This window comes from Portunus trituberculatus, chromosome 41 (assembly GCF_017591435.1).
Source record: "Portunus trituberculatus isolate SZX2019 chromosome 41, ASM1759143v1, whole genome shotgun sequence".
NCBI classification, from domain to species: Eukaryota; Metazoa; Arthropoda; class Malacostraca; order Decapoda; family Portunidae; genus Portunus; species Portunus trituberculatus.
This window is the reverse complement of record NC_059295.1, coordinates 12,301,703-12,319,230: the sequence shown is the minus strand read 5'-3', so window position 1 is coordinate 12,319,230 and position 17,528 is coordinate 12,301,703. Positions and strand designations below refer to the sequence as shown.

Sequence of the window (17,528 nt, the reverse complement as noted above, 5' to 3'; positions counted from 1 at the left end):
AATGAAAGGCCTAGTGATTTTTATCAAGCACCAATGCAGTAAAAACCTCCAAAGTGGATTCTAGAATGCATAAGTGTAATAGCTTATTGTATTAATGAACTTTTACACTGTAATGGTTGGCTATAGGCACTAATATAACAGCTGTAAATTTTTATTATTAATTTCAGATTAGGATCTAATGAAGCAATTATTTGACAAAAACTTTTGATCATGATTTGCAATGTTTGTGTTTGCTAACACAACTCCACTACCTTGATGTGGAATCATTTCTGTTGTATAGAATCTTAGAAATATTAGTTACAGTGATATCCAGGCAACACAGCCTTTCCTTCCCATCTTGATGGTTTGTCCATTATCCATTATTATAGGGGAACATGTGTGGCTGGTTTTGGATGGTCCTGTTGATGCCATATGGATTGAGAATCTCAACTCAGTCCTGGATGACAACCGCACTTTGACGCTTGCTAATGGAGATCGTATCCCTATGTCTCCAACATGTAAGGTCATCTTTGAACCCTCCAACATTGACAATGCTTCCCCTGCCACTGTCTCTAGGAATGGCATGGTAAGTTACATGCACTATTTTGAGTTGTACTGTGTCTATGTCTCCCTTGGTATTAGATAAAGGCCATTTATTCAAAATAAGAAAGAAGAGAGAATATAGTTAATTACTTTCCACAGGTATACATGAGTTCATCAGGGTTGGACTGGCAGCCTTTGCTTCAGGCTTGGCTAAGAACACGGCCCCACCATGAACAAGGAGTCCTCACTGAACTTTTCTCCAAAACTTTTCCCGCACTCTTCACATGGGCTAAGCAGAATGTGCGCTTCTGTTTGCCTGTCCTGGAGGTCAACATCATTACTCAGGTGAATTGTGAAGGCTGTCTGTTGATAAGGAAAGCAATTGGGTGTTGAACTAGTAATCTTACATGTAGATACGATATTAAGAGTAATTTTTATTTCAGTGAATTTGAAAATAACCATGGTCATGAGACCTCTATTAAGTAATTAATCAAATGCAGAATAAGTTAGTGCATTAGTTTATATGAGGTGTGAGACAGGTCATGTCCATTACTTGTATAATCAGCTTTCCTTCCCATTATGCTAAAAGATCAGTGAAATAAGTGAAGAGAAAGGTAATAACTTAAGAAAACATTATGCATGAGCTGTAAGATGGGATAATGCTTTTACTTTTACTATAAAAATATTCTTCACATTTGTTATATTTTCGGTTGTAAGTATGTAAAAAGCTTCTTACAAGCAAGGAATTGAGGTGTAGATCCAATATTGAGAGTATCAGTAAGTAATATTTTAACATAGATGTATTCAGATTTATTTCTAATATGTTTTTTTAGTATTACTTCATTATGAGAGGGATTAAGAGCCAACTCAACACAAGAAAATGAAGGGACAAAGGCAGCTATTACTGGATGGGATAGTGATGCAAATAGGTTTAACTCACGGTAGACAGGTCGGGAATCCAATTCCTGGACCAGGTACCGTAGAAGCATTGCATGGGGTTGTCTTTTGTTCACATGGTAGATAATAGATGCAATGTTAAGTTGAAAAGCTGTCTTTCAAAAGGGGAAGGTCAGTTTTGTCTGTGTGTATTTTACCTAGTTGTAGTTTTACAGGGCCTGGGCTTTATGCTCGTGTGTGTGTGTGTATGTGTGTGTGTGTGTGTGTGTGTGTGTGTGTGTGTGTGTGTGTGTGTGTGTGTGTGTGTGTGTGTGTGTGTGTGTGTGTGTGTATATATACACTTGCTGTAGAAGAGAAAGAATGGTGTTAATCCCTCTCCACCACATATAAGTAAGGTTGATAGGTGTGTATATATATATATATATATATATATATATATATATATATATATATATATATATATATATATATATATATTTTTTTTTTTTTTTTTTTAAGCATATTGTGTCTAGGGTTTCTCATATCTATTATATTAATAGCTTTAATTAATAGCATTTACATAGTTACACACAAGTCACAGCTTTTTTTTATATTTGTTTTAATCATCTCTTTTTCTCTTTAAAACATTTTATGCAATGATAAATATTCCTTTTAGATTAAACAAACTCAGTAAATTTGTTGCAATGCCCGAAGGACATTGTACGGTTTCCGTTCTATCTTTATGACAAACATGATGTTAAGTATCACTGTGAAATGTTCCTTTTGCATAGAATAAAAGCTAAATTTCTTTGAAAACACATTTCAATGTACAAGGCAAGATAGAAACTGAGAAAATGTCTTATTCTCAAAGCTCCATATATTCTTTAAGCATAATTTTCCATGAAATTTTTTTACTTGTGTATTTATGTTTATTCTTTGTCTTATTGTATTTATGTTCAGTGTTGTGTGTGCCAGTCTTTGTCCCAAATCTTGCTGAGTAGTTTAGTTATATGTTACTTTAGTCCTTAAACCCTAGTAAAATGGAGATGGTGCCCTGAATTATTAGATAAGACATCTACTAAATTACCAAAAGCTTAGACTTGTCCTGTTGCAACCTTGTACATCACCAGTGAAGTGTAACCATTGTCAAGATGCAACATGGAATTCCTTTGATAAAACAATAATTTGTTTAGGCGATATCAAGTGAGTGCTTTCAAGATACTGGTAGGTTGCGTGTGCACACTAGTGGACATGCAGCCTCAGACCTCATGTCGACTTGGCTGGTGGTGGCAGGCACTTGGCCTCCTGGAGGGTCAGCTTCCTGATGGAGATGATGTGGAGGATGACACCTATCTGCAGCGACGGCGGAGACGTTCCTCGGTGTGGGGACGCACCCGGACACCAGATGATACCACCAACACCCTCACTCCCACTGACACACCTCGCTCCCTTGTTGATGAAGATGAGGATGATGATGAAGCAAACTCGGTGCTGCCCTTTATTGTTGTGTCATGCCATGCCAGGTGTCAGTCCACACCACCTCACCGCTACCCTGCCACACCTACACTCCCCCTAAACCCTGACCCCGCCATGACCCACTCACAGCCTGCCAGACAAGATATGTACTTTTGCTTGTGTCATGTGGGTCCTGGTGGGGGATAAACCAAGCATAAATAAAGATGTAAAGTTGTCTGCAATAAATAATGTCTATAAACATGGAATACCCAAAGAAGAAAAAGCTGCTTCGTTGTAGAGAGAGTTGCCCATGCTCGCTCAGTCTATGTACTTTGTCTTTAGAATAACAGCAACTTGAAAATCATGGACAATGCTCGAGCTTGAGGTATAACAATACAGCCCTTGGCAAAAATGGGACCATAAGTATTTCTCTTGACAAACACTGTCAGGAGAATTATATGACATTTCTCATAACAGTCCCTCTTAAATTCCTCCTGACATGTTTAATGTATTACAAACAATAGCTTCCATCTCAGTAAGTGTTGAGGTATAACAATACAGCCCTTGGCAAAAATGGGACCATAAGTATTTCTCTTGACAAACACTGTCAGGAGAATTATATGACATTTCTCATAACAGTCCCTCTTAAATTCCTCCTGACATGTTTAATGTATTACAAACAATAGCTTCCATCTCAGTAAGTGTTGTCATGATACCAAAAACTCACTGTAACACTAAATGTAGGATTCTTAGACTAAGCCTCATAACAGGTGCAGCATAAAGCAAGCATGTTAACACAAATGTTGTGTCTTGTGTCACCTTATGTAGATAAATTTGGATATTCCTTAATATATTAATATTATGCCATATTCATGTACATATTTAATGTTTATATATATATATATATATATATATATATATATATATATATATATATATATATATATATATATATATATATATATATACACACACACACACTTATATGATTTATTAACACACACACACACACACACACACACACACACACACACACACACACACACACACACACACACACACACACACACACACACACACACACACACATATATATATATATATATATATATATATATATATATATATATATATATATATATATATATATATATATATTGTATGCTGAATGTAATGACTAAAACTTGACGTTGCCATTTATCTTAACACTAGTATTGTTTGGTCATCTTAGCATTAGGCATTGATTGGATGGAATGCAGCTGTAATGCTTGCATGGAATGTGATTGTTGTTTGTTGTTTGCTGTGGCAGGATATTGGTATGTTTTTATTATTTTTTCTTTTTGCATTTTTGTACTGGGTGTTGTAATCCAAGTGTTGCCTGTGTAATTCATATTTGTAGGGCTCAACAATGCTCAGCCATCATCTGTGAATCATTGGAAGCATTGCTTCCATCCTATCTTATAGAAAGTAGTACTCTCTCTCTCTCTCTCTCTCTCTCTCTCTCTCTCTCTCTCTCTCTCTCTCTCTCTCTCTCTCTCTCTCTCTCTCTCTCTCTCTCTCTCTCTCTCACGGTCATCACTGTGGCTCCAGCTCTCCCATCACACATAACAAAGCAGTTATCTTCCGTTTATAATAATCATAGATACCTTTACTCAAGAAACTTGTGTATGCATTGACCGTTTTGAGACTTCACATAAAACTCAGGCATACTATGCACTGGTCTTGAAGTAAAGGTGTTGTGGTTAAAGAAGATAATAATATTCTTAATTAGAGATAACAATCCCATAATATTCTTAATTAGATATAACAATCCCTGCAGTTGAAATTGGCTTGTAAGTTTTGTATTCTAGCATCATGTGTTCAGAATTCTCATTGATAACTTGTTACTTTTAATTTGGAATTCTAACATGTATTCCTTCACACTTGGAAAGTTTTCACCACAAATCTTTCATTTGAATGCAGGAATTGGAATATGACTTGTGATATTAGAGTTTGAGAGAAAGTTGGGATGAAATGGGAAAGAATGGTGTTTGAACCAATCAGGCCTTGCCAGTCAGGTTATGGGTGTTGATAGTGACAGAAAGATAGTGTTTGCAGCATTTGTTATGGTGTCAGGGCATGTTACTGGATGCATTCCAAGATTGTGTGCAATTCTTAAGGTGCTATAATGGCTCATAACCTCATCCTACCTCATTAAACTTGTATCCAAAGATGACCTGATCAAACAGAGCCTATTCTGTTGTGCTTCAGTTGTTCTCACTTGGTAGAAAAGGTCACTTTGAATCCTAGTTTAAAAAGATTAGATGAGCTTGAGACCACACACATGTAGTCTTGTGCATGGCCAAAATATAGGTTAAGAAGAATGGGAGTTTGAAGCCAGCATCTGTAATGAACTTTAGATAATGATGCAGTGGATTAAAAGAAATTAATTAGGAGAGAGACTACAATTGAACATTAAAATGTATGCCACGAAAGTTCTATCTCACAAAACTGTGCATTTTGGCATGTCTTCAGGAACATTGCATTGAGCACTAGTACTAAATACATAACTGGGACAAGTGTCATGAAAATGAGGTCCCTAATTCATTGCTAGAATTAGGACCTTCATTGATTTTAGTCTAAGAGATCATCAAATGGCTTTTTTTTATCAAGAATATAGCTTCTAATGTCATACTAGCCTTTCATTAAGGTGATTACTACCACTATATATGAATTGTTGCAGAAAAGTGTTTCTTTCTATTGTATATTTACATGTCACTGAGCAGGGAGTGGCAGGTATGCAAGTCTGTAACAGATGTCTCATGCATGCTTGTATTTGTGTGTGTGCAGGCAAGCAAGGTGCTGGAAGGCCTGCTGCCTGATGAAACAGTGCCACAACACCACCACAACCGACGGAATCATGACCCAGACACTGAAGAAATACAACCGGTGAGTATACCATGTACATTACGATATATCTGTATGAGCAGTAGGATTGGTAAATACAGATTTTATGTTGATTTGCACCTTACTTTATTATCCATGTATGCAGTCTCATGAAAACATACCAAATTAAAGCTCTTGACTGGAATTAAGTTATTGGCAAGGAATTAAATTTTCATAACCATTAGGATTTGCCTCTCCCTTATGATATTTAATCCTGATATACAGTAAGTCCAGGTTAAGTCAGACTTGAATATACTGGATATTAGGTAAGTCAGACACTTTCTAGATTTTTTTTACATTGTTTCCTGAGTGCACCAACAAGCATTTTTGTCCTTTAATTGAGTAATTTTCAGTCATTTGGTTTATATACAGGAAAAAAAAAAAAAAAACTAATATCTCTTTCATCATCTGAGTCGTATAAAAGCTGTCCAAGCTGTTTTAGATGTGAAATGGGTGTGTGCTGCAGTACTACTGGGCCACCACCACCAAGATCAGTGTTTACACAGGTCACTTGTTAAGCACTTAGAAGTGTCTCCCTTAGCTTTCCTTCACGGTGTGGCCCTTATTGTGCCATTTGTAATTTTACTGTGATGTCTAAGAACAAGGCTGTGTCTTCCATGTCAGTTAGGATGCTGAAGGTGCAGTCAGTGATAGATAAAATGGTTGTTATACAGGACCATAAGAGAGACGTAAGTCATGCCATGCAGTGTGTAAATGTATTTTACCTAGTTGTATTTACCTAGTTGTAGTTTTACAGGGCCTGGGCTTTACGTTCGTGTGGCCCCGTCTCCATATCTACACTTAACAAATTTTTCTTTAAAACTATGCACACTCGTTGCTGACACCACTTTTTCACTCAAGCTGTTCCACGTCTCAACACATCTTTGCGGGAAACTTTATTTTTTAATATCTCTCAGACATCTTCCTTTTCTCAGCTTTTTACTATGCGATCTTGTGCTTCGAATGTCATATTCTTCTCTCAGGATCAGTTTCTCATTATCCACTTGGTCGATTCCGTTGATCAATTTGTAAACTTGTATCAGATCCCCTCTCCCCCTTCTCTGTTCCAGGGTTGATAGATCCATAGCCTTTAGTCTCTCCCCATATGTCATCCCTTCAAATTTTGGAACCATTCTTGTGTGTGTGTGTTTGTGTGTGTGTGTATGCATGTGTGTGTATTTACCTAGTTGTATGTTACAGGGTTTGAGCAAGGTTCCTAGTGACCTGTTTCCATATCTGCATTTATCTAACTTCCTTAAATTTGTGCACACTTTCTGCTGTTACAATCTCTTCACTTAATCCATTCTAGATGTCTACTGTCCTATGTGGAAAACTGAACTTCTTGCTATTCCTATGACACTGACTTTTCATGATTTTCTTGGAATGTCCTCTTGTTTGTCTGTTTCTCTGCTCTATCAGTGTTACCAGGTCTTGTCTATCTATCTTCTCCATACGGTTTACTAACTTATCCATCATTATTAGGTCTCCTCTTTCCTGTCTATCCTTCAGTGTTTCTTCATAGGGAAGATCTTTTATTTCAGGGACCATCTTTGTAGCAGCCCTTTGTATCCTTTCTAGTTTCTTGATATCTTTCTGCCTATATGGTGACCATACCACTGCTGCATATTCTAGTCTAGGTCTTATCATAGTGGTTAATATCTTTTTCATCATACTTTTATCCATATAATTGAATGCTACCCTGATGTTCGTTAGTGTCTTGTATGTTGAAACAAATAATCCATTTATATATCTTTCTGGATTCAGGATGTCTTGTATAATCACTCCCAGGTCTTTCTCTTCTATTCTTTTCATTATAATCCCTTCTCCCATTTTATATTCCAATGTAGGTCTTCTATTACTTTTACCCATTTCCATTACATGGTATTTCTTAGTATTAGATTCTAATTTCCACTTCTAGCTCCATCTCCAGATCTTATCAATATATCTTTCTGTAATTCCATACAATCATTTTGTTTTTTTATAATTTTCAAAAGCTTGGCATCATCTGCAAACAAATTTATGTAGTTATTCAAACCCTCTTGTATATCGATGACTTATATTTGGAACATTATTGGTGCCAACACTGAACCCTGTGGTACACCACTGGTAACAGTGCTCCAACTTGATGGTGTATCTCTTATCACTGTCCTCATTTCTCTATCTGTTAAGTAATCTGTCATCAAATTTATGATATTTCCCTTAATTCCACCCATGTGTTCTATTTTCCATAGAAGTCTTCTGTGTGGTACTCTGTCAAAAGCCTTTTTTAATATCTAGATACACTGCATCCACCTATCCGTCTCTTCCTTGTACTTCATCTATTACTCCTTTTCTAAAACTAAATTGGGAGTTATCAGTGATTTAATTTCTCTCCAGATATTCCAACCATATTTCTTTGATAACAATTTCACAGATCTTACCCACCACACTAGTTAGTGACACTGGTCTATAATTTAGGGGCTGAGTCATTTTTCTCCTTTGTATAATGGGACTATATTAGCTCTTTTCCATTTCTTTGGTACCTTCCCTACCCTTAAAGAGTTGTTAATTACATCGCAAATTGGTTCTACCAGTTGCTCACTGCATTCCCTTAGTGTCCATCCTGACACTCCATCTGGTCCCATTGCCTTCCTCACATCCACCTTTTCTAACAATTCTTTAATTTTCTGTTGTCTTACCACAATGTCTCTTAATCCTTCCTGTGCCGCTGGGTTGATTGGCTTTATAAACTCTCCCTCTTCATTAGATACTGATTTAAAGCTCTCATTCATAAGTTCACTCAATTCTTCCAATGTTTCGTATATCATATTCCCCTTAATCAACTTAGTAATGGTCTCTGTTTGTCATTTTGCCATTTATATACTGGTAACTCTTGATTTATGCGATAGATGCATTCCAAGAGGCATCGCATATATCAAAATTCGCATAAAACAAACATGTAATTCTCATAAGAAACAATAGATAATAGGGGGGATGTGGGATGTGGTTAAAAAAAATTGGTACAAAATACTTTATTTATTTGGCTAAATTAACAAGTTTTTATTATTTACCGTTCTAAGTACTAGAAGTGTATTTAAAGTAAAGAGAAAAGCAAGAAATGATAAGAGAAAGCAAAAAATAATAAGAGAAAACAACAAAACAAAGAATACATAAACACAACACTCATTGCGTCACTGCCTTCACCACTCACATCACAGTCAGTCACCATCTTCCTCTGAGCTTTACCAGTTTATAAAAAATCCACTTATCAAAAATAACCCCACATGCAGAAGAAGATTAAGGACGTTTTGGGGCCATCTTGGTGAATTATAGGCAGATTGAAGAGATTCTGTCTGTACTCAGTGCTGGCAGACTGCAAATGAGGAATGAGAAGAGCAGGAGCTGGATCCAAGAAACTTTAACGTCAGAGCAACCTCCTGCCATGAAATGGCATCCATGAACGCTTGGAGGGATGGTAACGAGGTTGCTATCAGGTTGCTCTCAGGTTGCTGGGAACACCATCTCTCTAGGTTATATATGCATTTATATTCACAAAACAACATTTCTGTTAGCTTTTTACATACCTTGCCCCAAGAGAGGATTGTTTTGTAATGCATAAAGTGAAATCTTACATGGAATATCAAAAAATTAAGCAGAGATGAGATTGGCCACAGACTAGGCAGAGACTCACTGCGACTCGGCCGCTTTTTCTTCTTCTTGTGAACCTTTTAGCTTGTGTGTTGCTTTCACCATAATATTTATGTTTTCTTATGTTTTTAATATTTGCTTATACGTATATGGTAGCAAACACAGTGAGCTGTTTGCTTATTGTTTCATCTTGACCAAATTGCACGTGGAATTTATCTAATGTTTTGGACATTACTGAGTTAAAAGAAAAAAAAAAAACAAGAATCTTTTTCTTCACTTTTTTTAAACATTATGTATGTTTTGTATGGGTATTATTCTATTTCTTGACATAACTGCTTAAATATGTTTTATTTCAACATTGCTGTCAAATAGAAGTGTTAAGGTTAGGGAGGTTAAATTGGGTGCTGACAAATGGAAACATTAAAATTAGGGAGAGTTAGAATGGGTTGGTATTGGCAGCGTTGAAAACCCATCCATTTATGTAACAATAGTTTGCTTTGGTGTGCATATAGTCAGTAAGTGAAGCAAAATCTGGGTATGAATGAAAATTGCATGCCCCACTGAGTCACTGACTTCAACACTTCCAGATGAAGTTCCAAAGCAAGTAATTCATGCCGAGGGAAGCAGTATTTCATTAGTAATTCACTATCACTCAGTGCCACGGAGTCGAGGTTATCCTTATGGCATGAGTGTATATGAACACTAAGATATGATATCCATTATAGCAGGCAATAGAGGAGTGGAAACATAAATATCGTGGTGAAAGCAACATGCAAGCCATAAGGGTCACAAGAAGAAGAAGCGCCAGAGTCGTCGCGAGTCTCCGCCTCGTCTGTTGCCAATCTCATCTCTGCTTTATTTTTTGGTATTCCATTTAAGATTTCGTTTTATGCATTACAAAACAATCCTTTCTTGGGAGCAAGGTTTGTAAAAAGCTAATAGAAATGTTGTTTTGTTAACACAAATGCATATATAAGACAGTAACACCACGTCAAGAGGTGGTGTTTCCAGCAACCTGAGAGCAACCTAATAACAACCTTGTCACCATCCCTCCAAGCATTCATGGATCCCATTTAGCGGCAGGAGGTTGCTCTGGCATTGTTAAAGTTTCTTGAATTCAGCTTCTGGGAGCCAATGAGCACTTTTAGGTGGGCTACCAACCTCCACCCACCAACAGCAACAAATCTTTGTGGATGGTATTTTACGAAGGTTGGTATGTGAGCAGGAGGTTGCTAAGGAGGTTATCTGTACCAACATAGACAGCAACCTACTTCTTGGATCTGGCCCCGGAGCTCCCACCTATCGGCCAGCTGCAGAACTCTCTGGCGTGCAGTTTGAAATTGCATCTGGTGCTCAGTTTGAAAATGTGGTTGGGCCAAATCGCGTATAAGCAAATCGATCGTGCAAATTAAATTAATTATAATATTTTTTCGGTCACGTTATAACAAAAACATGTAAATCAAACACGCGTAAATCAAGAGTTACTTGTACTTCCTTTTGCATTTCCTTATGTACATCAAGCCTCCATGTATTAGTCTTTGGTGATACATATGCAACTATGATAGTCCTTTTTTCCCTCACATTGGTCTTTATTGTTATACTTAAAACCTCTGCCAGTCCATCTCCGGACTGTATCTCTTCCACATATATATTCTCTCGAGTCATGTTCAATACTCCTTCTCCTGCTTTTCCTTTTCTGTCTCTCTTCCAAACATTGTATCCTTGCTCTTTAAGATGCACTTGGACATCTTCACTTAACTTTGTTTCTGTCATACATACCACATCTGGCCCTTTTTCCAATATATAATCTCTCACTTCCAAACTTCCTGATATAAACCCATCTATGTTTGTATACATGACTCTTAATGCTTTCCTTCTCCTTCCCAAATATACCATTTTCTCAGTCTCATGTCTAGCACTCTCCAGTAAAACTTCTTTTTGTTCTCAGTCTTTCCTTGGTTTTTTTCCTTAGCTTCACTCCTCAGTTCTCTCTCTTTTTCCCTTTCTACCTGGTTCATCTTGCTCTCTTTATCCAGATATGCTTATATTCTGCCTATTCAGCCAGCTTTCCAGTCCTAGCTAATATTTCTTCTATCCCTACTTGCGATCTCATTTTGACTTTTAGAGGTCTTTTGGTTCCCTCACTATATTTACCTAGTCTATATATTTCTTTTATTTCTTTATCAAGACTCTGTTCTTTATTTTGCACTACGGAGATAATTTCCTTAACCATTTCTTTCTCCTTCTTCTCCCTCACAAATTTCATTGGGTTCTTTTTTTCTTCGAGTCCATAAATAACCATACACTTCTTTTTGTCCACCGTATCTCTCACTAATTCTTCTTTTTTTTTTATCACCTGTATAACTGTGTCCTTAGTTTTCTCCTTTATTTGTTGCTTAACTACTTCAGCGAAATTTACTTTTTCTTCTTCTCGTTCCTTTTTCCAAACGTTTGTCCATTCTTCCAGTTTCCTTTTGCTCATCTCTTTGCCTGTCTCTTAATTGGAGTTCAGCTTTTCCTGCAGCCCTTGTAATGCAGCTTCATAATTCGTACATTTGCCCTTTAGGGCACTATCCTCCCCTTTTATTTCCTCTAGAGCTTTTTTTTCATCTCATGGTTCATTTTAACAGTACTTTCTAAGTTTAAACATCTCTCTCTCAGTTCTAGATTCTCCGTAATCAGCTGGTCCTGCTTTTCGAATATGATGGCAACCATTTCCTTCAAGGCTTTAAGTTCCTTATCCATAATGATGATCCTTCTCATGTTAACTCTATCCTATTTAAAGCCCGAAAACTCCAGTCACCAAGCTCTCTCAATCCTAGGGGTGTTTCTATAATCTCACTTCTAGTTCCCCTAGGGCCTAGGTCTCTCTCCCAGTATTTCGTTTACATATCAGGCAGCGCCAACCATGCCATCCGTGGCGTCATCCTCCTCCATACTTCTTTCAACCTCAAAATTTAAGCAAATTCAATAACTCTTTGGAGACAGGACCAGTAAGCTAGCCCCCTGCCCCCCTGTAACATCACCAGGTCTGCTGGTTTCCTCTCCAGAATTGGCAGTGTATCACACCGGAGCTCTGGTCTTGCGTCCGCTTGCTTCGGCCGACAGTATGTGTGTATTTACCTATTTACCTATTTGTGTATTACAGGGCCCGAGCTAAGCTCTCTATGTCCTGTTTCCTTGACTACTCCTGTCATATCTCTCTTTCATCTGATTGACACACACCGCATCAACGACATCACTGCTTAGTTTATTCCACTTATCAATACTGTGATGCGGGAAACTGTACTTTATCACGTCATTTAAACAGATGTCTTTTATTAGTTTTTTTTCCATGTCCTCGGAGATGATTGCTTGTGGTCACCTTTATCAATTCTCTGTCTTATATGTCAATCTTGTTCACCAATTTATACATAGTTATCATGTCACCCCTTGTTCTTCTCTCATCTAATGTGGTCAGCCCCAGTTCCCTCAGTCTTTTCTCATAGTCTAACTCCTTGAATCCTGGTACCATCCTTGTTGCCAGCCTCTGTACCCTTTCCACCTTTTTCACATTTTTTTTTCATGTGTGGTGACCAGACGCAAGCTGCATATTCTAACTGGGGTCTTTATTAAAGTGCATAGTATATTCTTCATCATTCCTTCATCTAGGTACTGGAATGCAAGACCAATATTTTGAAGCATATTACAGTCAACCCTCGGCTATTGCGACTTCAGCTATCGCATTTTATTGCTATCACGCATCGCTGAAAAGCTGCTAAGATTTCATTATCGCGACCTCAGATGCCTGCTATCGCAAGCCTAGCCATGACGTCATGGGATATCTGAGTGCTCATTGGCCAAAGCCGCCTTCCTGCCAAGATGAAACACAGTCTCTGAGTTGTTCAATTCGGCTATCGCGTTTTCGGCTATGGCGCGGCTATTTCGGCCCCAATTGGGCGCAATAGCTGAGGTTTAAGTGTATATGTTTTCCCAAATATCTTGTTTATGTGTTTCTCTGGTGACAGAGTGTTTTGCATGGTTACTCCTAAGTCCTTCTCCTCATTGGTCTTTTTCAATTTTCTCATCTCCCAGTCTGTAATCCTTGTTTGGTCTGTATCTACTTCTTCCCATTTTCATAACATGGCTCTTGTTTATATTAAATTCCATCTGCCACTCTTTACTCCACTCATATATTTTATCAAGATCTTTACTCTCCTCATAATTTTAGTATCATCCGCAAACATATTCATGTAACTGTCTTTTCCTACTGGCATATCATTAACATAAATAAAAAACATGATGGGACCAAGCGCTGACCCTTGTGGAACTCCACTGGTTACCTTTTTCCACTCTGACTTCTTTCCTTTCACCACTGTTTGCATTTCTCTTCCCACTAAGTAATTTTCCATCCATTTTGCTAGTTTATCACTTACTCCTCCAATCTTCTTTAGTTTCCACATCAGTCTATTGTGTGGCACTTTATCAAAGGCCTTTCTCAAGTCCAGGTAAATAGCATCCACCCATCCCCCTCTGTGTTGTAGTATGTCAGTCACTCTTGTTACGGCTCGCCCGTAACATACTCTACTACCATCACCTCCTCCGCTTGTTACCTCGTTCGCCACCTCTCTGCCTCCCCTTCCACGTCTGCCTCTGCCAAGTTCTTCACTTAAGTAATTCGCTTATCATTTTTTTTTTGTTGTGGTTTAACATCTATTTAATATGGCTTCCGGTCAGTTTAACGTTGAAGATTTTTGTGCCGACCCTTCTCTGGAACAACTTAAAGATGCTAATATCAAGAAGGTCCAATGCAAAGCCATCGCTAAACATTTTGATGTTCCCATCACGTCTCAGATGACTAAAGAGGTCATTAAGAATGTAGTTGTTGAACATCTAGTGCAAGAAGGTCAGTTGCTAGGAAATGCCATAGAAGAGTTAACTCCCATGTCAGCCTCTACAAGGACTATAATACACAGTCCACAGGAAGAACAGGATAAGAGTAGGATAAGTCAGTGGGAAATTGAGAAGCTTAAACTAGAATACCGGATGCATGAAAAACAAATGCAACTATAGGCAGAAAAAGAAGATAAAGATAAAGAGAGAGAACTACGGAAAAAAAAAGAGAGAGAATTTCAGTTACAACTTAGAAGGCAGGAGAAAGAGTTAGAAATTCAGGAGTTAGCCCTACAAAATGATGCTAAGTTTAGAGGGGAAGAAATAGATATAAAGAAAAAGTTAGCAAGCTTTAATTCTGCTATAGCTGCTCCGCTAGTTCCCCTTTTGATGAATCTGATGTTGACGGGTCATTTCGCGCTTTTGAGAGCATTGCTAATAGGAATAAATGGCCCAAGGATCAGTGGGTGTCTCTCCTTGTCCCTAAGCTAGTAGGAAAAGCTTATAGGGTATACAACGGCCTTAGTGATGAGGTAGAATATGAAGAGATTAAAGGTAACATTCTAGACGCCTACTCTATCACTTCTGATGGATACAGACAACAATTCCGAAAGTATGTAAAAACCAGACTCTCACACCTATATTGAATTCGCTAGTGAGAAACTAAGACAATTTAAGAAATGGTTAGCCGCCCTTAACATTACCACCTTTTCGGAGTTGCTCAATCTAATGGTCCTGGAAGAATGGAAGAACAAGTTACCCTTTAATATTCTGAGGCATGTGGAAGAACGGGGAGAGAGTGATCTTATGTCTGCCGCTAAAGTGGCTGATGCGTTTGCTTTGTTGATGGGATCCCTGGATAGTAGAGGTCGTGGTTCACTATCTAATGTTAGGTCCTCCTTTGGGGGAAGGTTTTGGGGGCGCGGGTGGTAAGCCGACTGGATCCTCGCCAAATGCATATTATTCCCCCTGGTGTACATACTGTAAGAAACCAGGACACACGATCCAAAAATGTAGACACCCAAATTGCAAAGCATCTCAACGTCAACTTTCTTTTGTGGCTCCTAAACCTAACACATTTGAGAACAAGAAACCAGTGGTCTGGACGCCGGATCACTCCCGCCCCTTCCATCTACAAGTGGACGCGAGTGGAGTTGGAGTGGGTACTGTCCTACTACAAACGGACCCCACAAGCGGCATCCTCCATCCCATCGCCTATCACTCCGCCAAGCTGAAGAAACATCAACTCAACTACTCCACCATCGAGAAGGAGGCTCTGGCACTCGTCCTGGCGCTCCAACGTTTTGAGTGCTACCTTCATCCTGGTCCTCAAACTACGAAGGTCTTCACCGATCACAATCCTCTGGCCTTCCTTCACGCCATGAAGAACCGGAACCAACGCATTCTTAGGTGGGCCTTGTTAACTCAACCCTTCAACTTGGAATTCCACCATATCAAGGGGGTGGACAACATCATCGCTGACGCCTTATCAAGATCTCCCGTCTCACCTCCTTCATGAGCCCATTACAGAGGTCTTAGGGGGGAGGAAATGTTACGGCTCGCCCGTAACATACTCTACTACCATCACCTCCTCTGCTTGTTACCTCGTTCGCCACCTCTCCGCCTCCCCTTCCACATCACCGTCTCGTGAACCTTCCACGCCACCGTTTCATGAACCCTCCACGTCACCGTTTCATGAAGCCCCACTACTGTCCCGAAGTTGGATTCACGCGGCCCCATTTGACTCAACCAAAAGTGTTGAGCCAGCTCTTGGCTTTCTGGAAAGTAAGTTGAGGTCCAAGCCTCAACCAGTGAACACAACGCCTCTTGGGTCTACCGTGGGATCAACCATCACCCAGCACTTCACCACTGCGACACCGCATAAGTATCACTTCCCCTCGTCCGTGTTTTCGACATTGCCTCTATATAGGATTAGGATTATTGTTAGGTATTAAGTTGGGATTTATTGTTGTATTTATTACTGTGTTATATGTATATGTGTATGTCATTTTCCTGTGTTTCATGTTATATATCTGTGTTTCATGTTTCATGTTATATCTATGTGTGTCAATATCATTATGGGTTATTAGAATAGCTTTTTAAAGTGCCCCCTTTGCATTTCCTCACCAGTTGAACCTGCAGTGTTTTTTTTTTTTTTTTTTTATTGTTATTGTTCACCGGCTCTCCGATACCAATCTTACCAGTTTAACCGGTGAACGTAACACTCTTGAATAAAAACATAATAAATTGGAAATGCACGATCTTCCTTTTCTGAAACCAAACTGCCTTTCACTCAGGATGCTTTCACTTTCTAGATACTCACTCCACTTTCCTTTAATTACTTCTTCACATACCTTGCACAATATACTAGTCAACGATACTGGTCTGTAATTTAACGATTCCATTCTACTACCATTCTTATATATAGGCACAATGTCAGCTCTTTTCCACTCTTTCGGGACTATTCCTGTTCGTATGGAGGTTTCCACAATATCAAATATGGGGTTCAACAATTGATCTTTACATTCTTTCAGCAACCTCCCAGATATGCCATCAGGCCCCATTGATTTATTAATATCCAAGTTACTTATAATTTTCCTTATATCTTCTTTAGTAACCATGATGTGCATTTGCTTTATTTCCGTAGGCCTTTCTCCTGTAAAATGCTCCTCCTTTGTAAACACTTTGCAAAAGTTGTCGTTCAATATTTCAGCTATATCTCTAGCATCCTCATATACTTCTTCCCCAACTTTTACTTTTTCTATTGCTTCCCTTTTATTTAATTTTCCATTTATGAATTTGTAAAACATTTTAGGCTCACTATCACAGTTTTCCACCACTCTCTGTTCATATTCCTTTTGTGCTGTTCTTATTTCAACATATCTATTCCTTGCTGTTTTGTAGACTTCTCTTGATAATACTTCACTGTTTTTCTTAAGTTTCTTCCATGCTTTTCTTTGTTTCTTTTTTGCTTCTTCACAATTTCCATTAAACCACTGCTTATTATTTAAAGTCCTCATTCTGTGATATGGCACAAACTTCTTCACAGCACAGTTATATAAATCCATAAATTTATCATATTTCAATTGCATATCCACTTCCTGGTACACCACAGACCAGTCAATTTCATTAAAGAACTCTCTTATATGGTTTTAATTTGCCCTGACATAATTTAATATTTCCTCCTTGTACTCCACACTCTTTTCCGTGCTTAATTCTGTATCCAGCTCAAATCTTAGGACATCATGGTC

General features: G+C 38.3%; 1 protein-coding gene across 1 annotated transcript in view; it reads left to right on the top strand.

The window, feature by feature from the left end:
• Positions 1-17,528, top strand: part of LOC123516667 (dynein axonemal heavy chain 5-like) — a gene marked incomplete at its 5' end in the record, with an annotated part of 331,873 nt that overhangs the window by 178,080 nt on the left and 136,265 nt on the right. Inside the window, 3 exons of the mRNA XM_045276268.1 lie at positions 369-565; positions 682-867; positions 5,683-5,781. Of these exons, the coding sequence (XP_045132203.1) occupies positions 369-565; positions 682-867; positions 5,683-5,781 (482 nt within the window). The remainder of the gene's footprint in view (positions 1-368; positions 566-681; positions 868-5,682; positions 5,782-17,528) is intronic.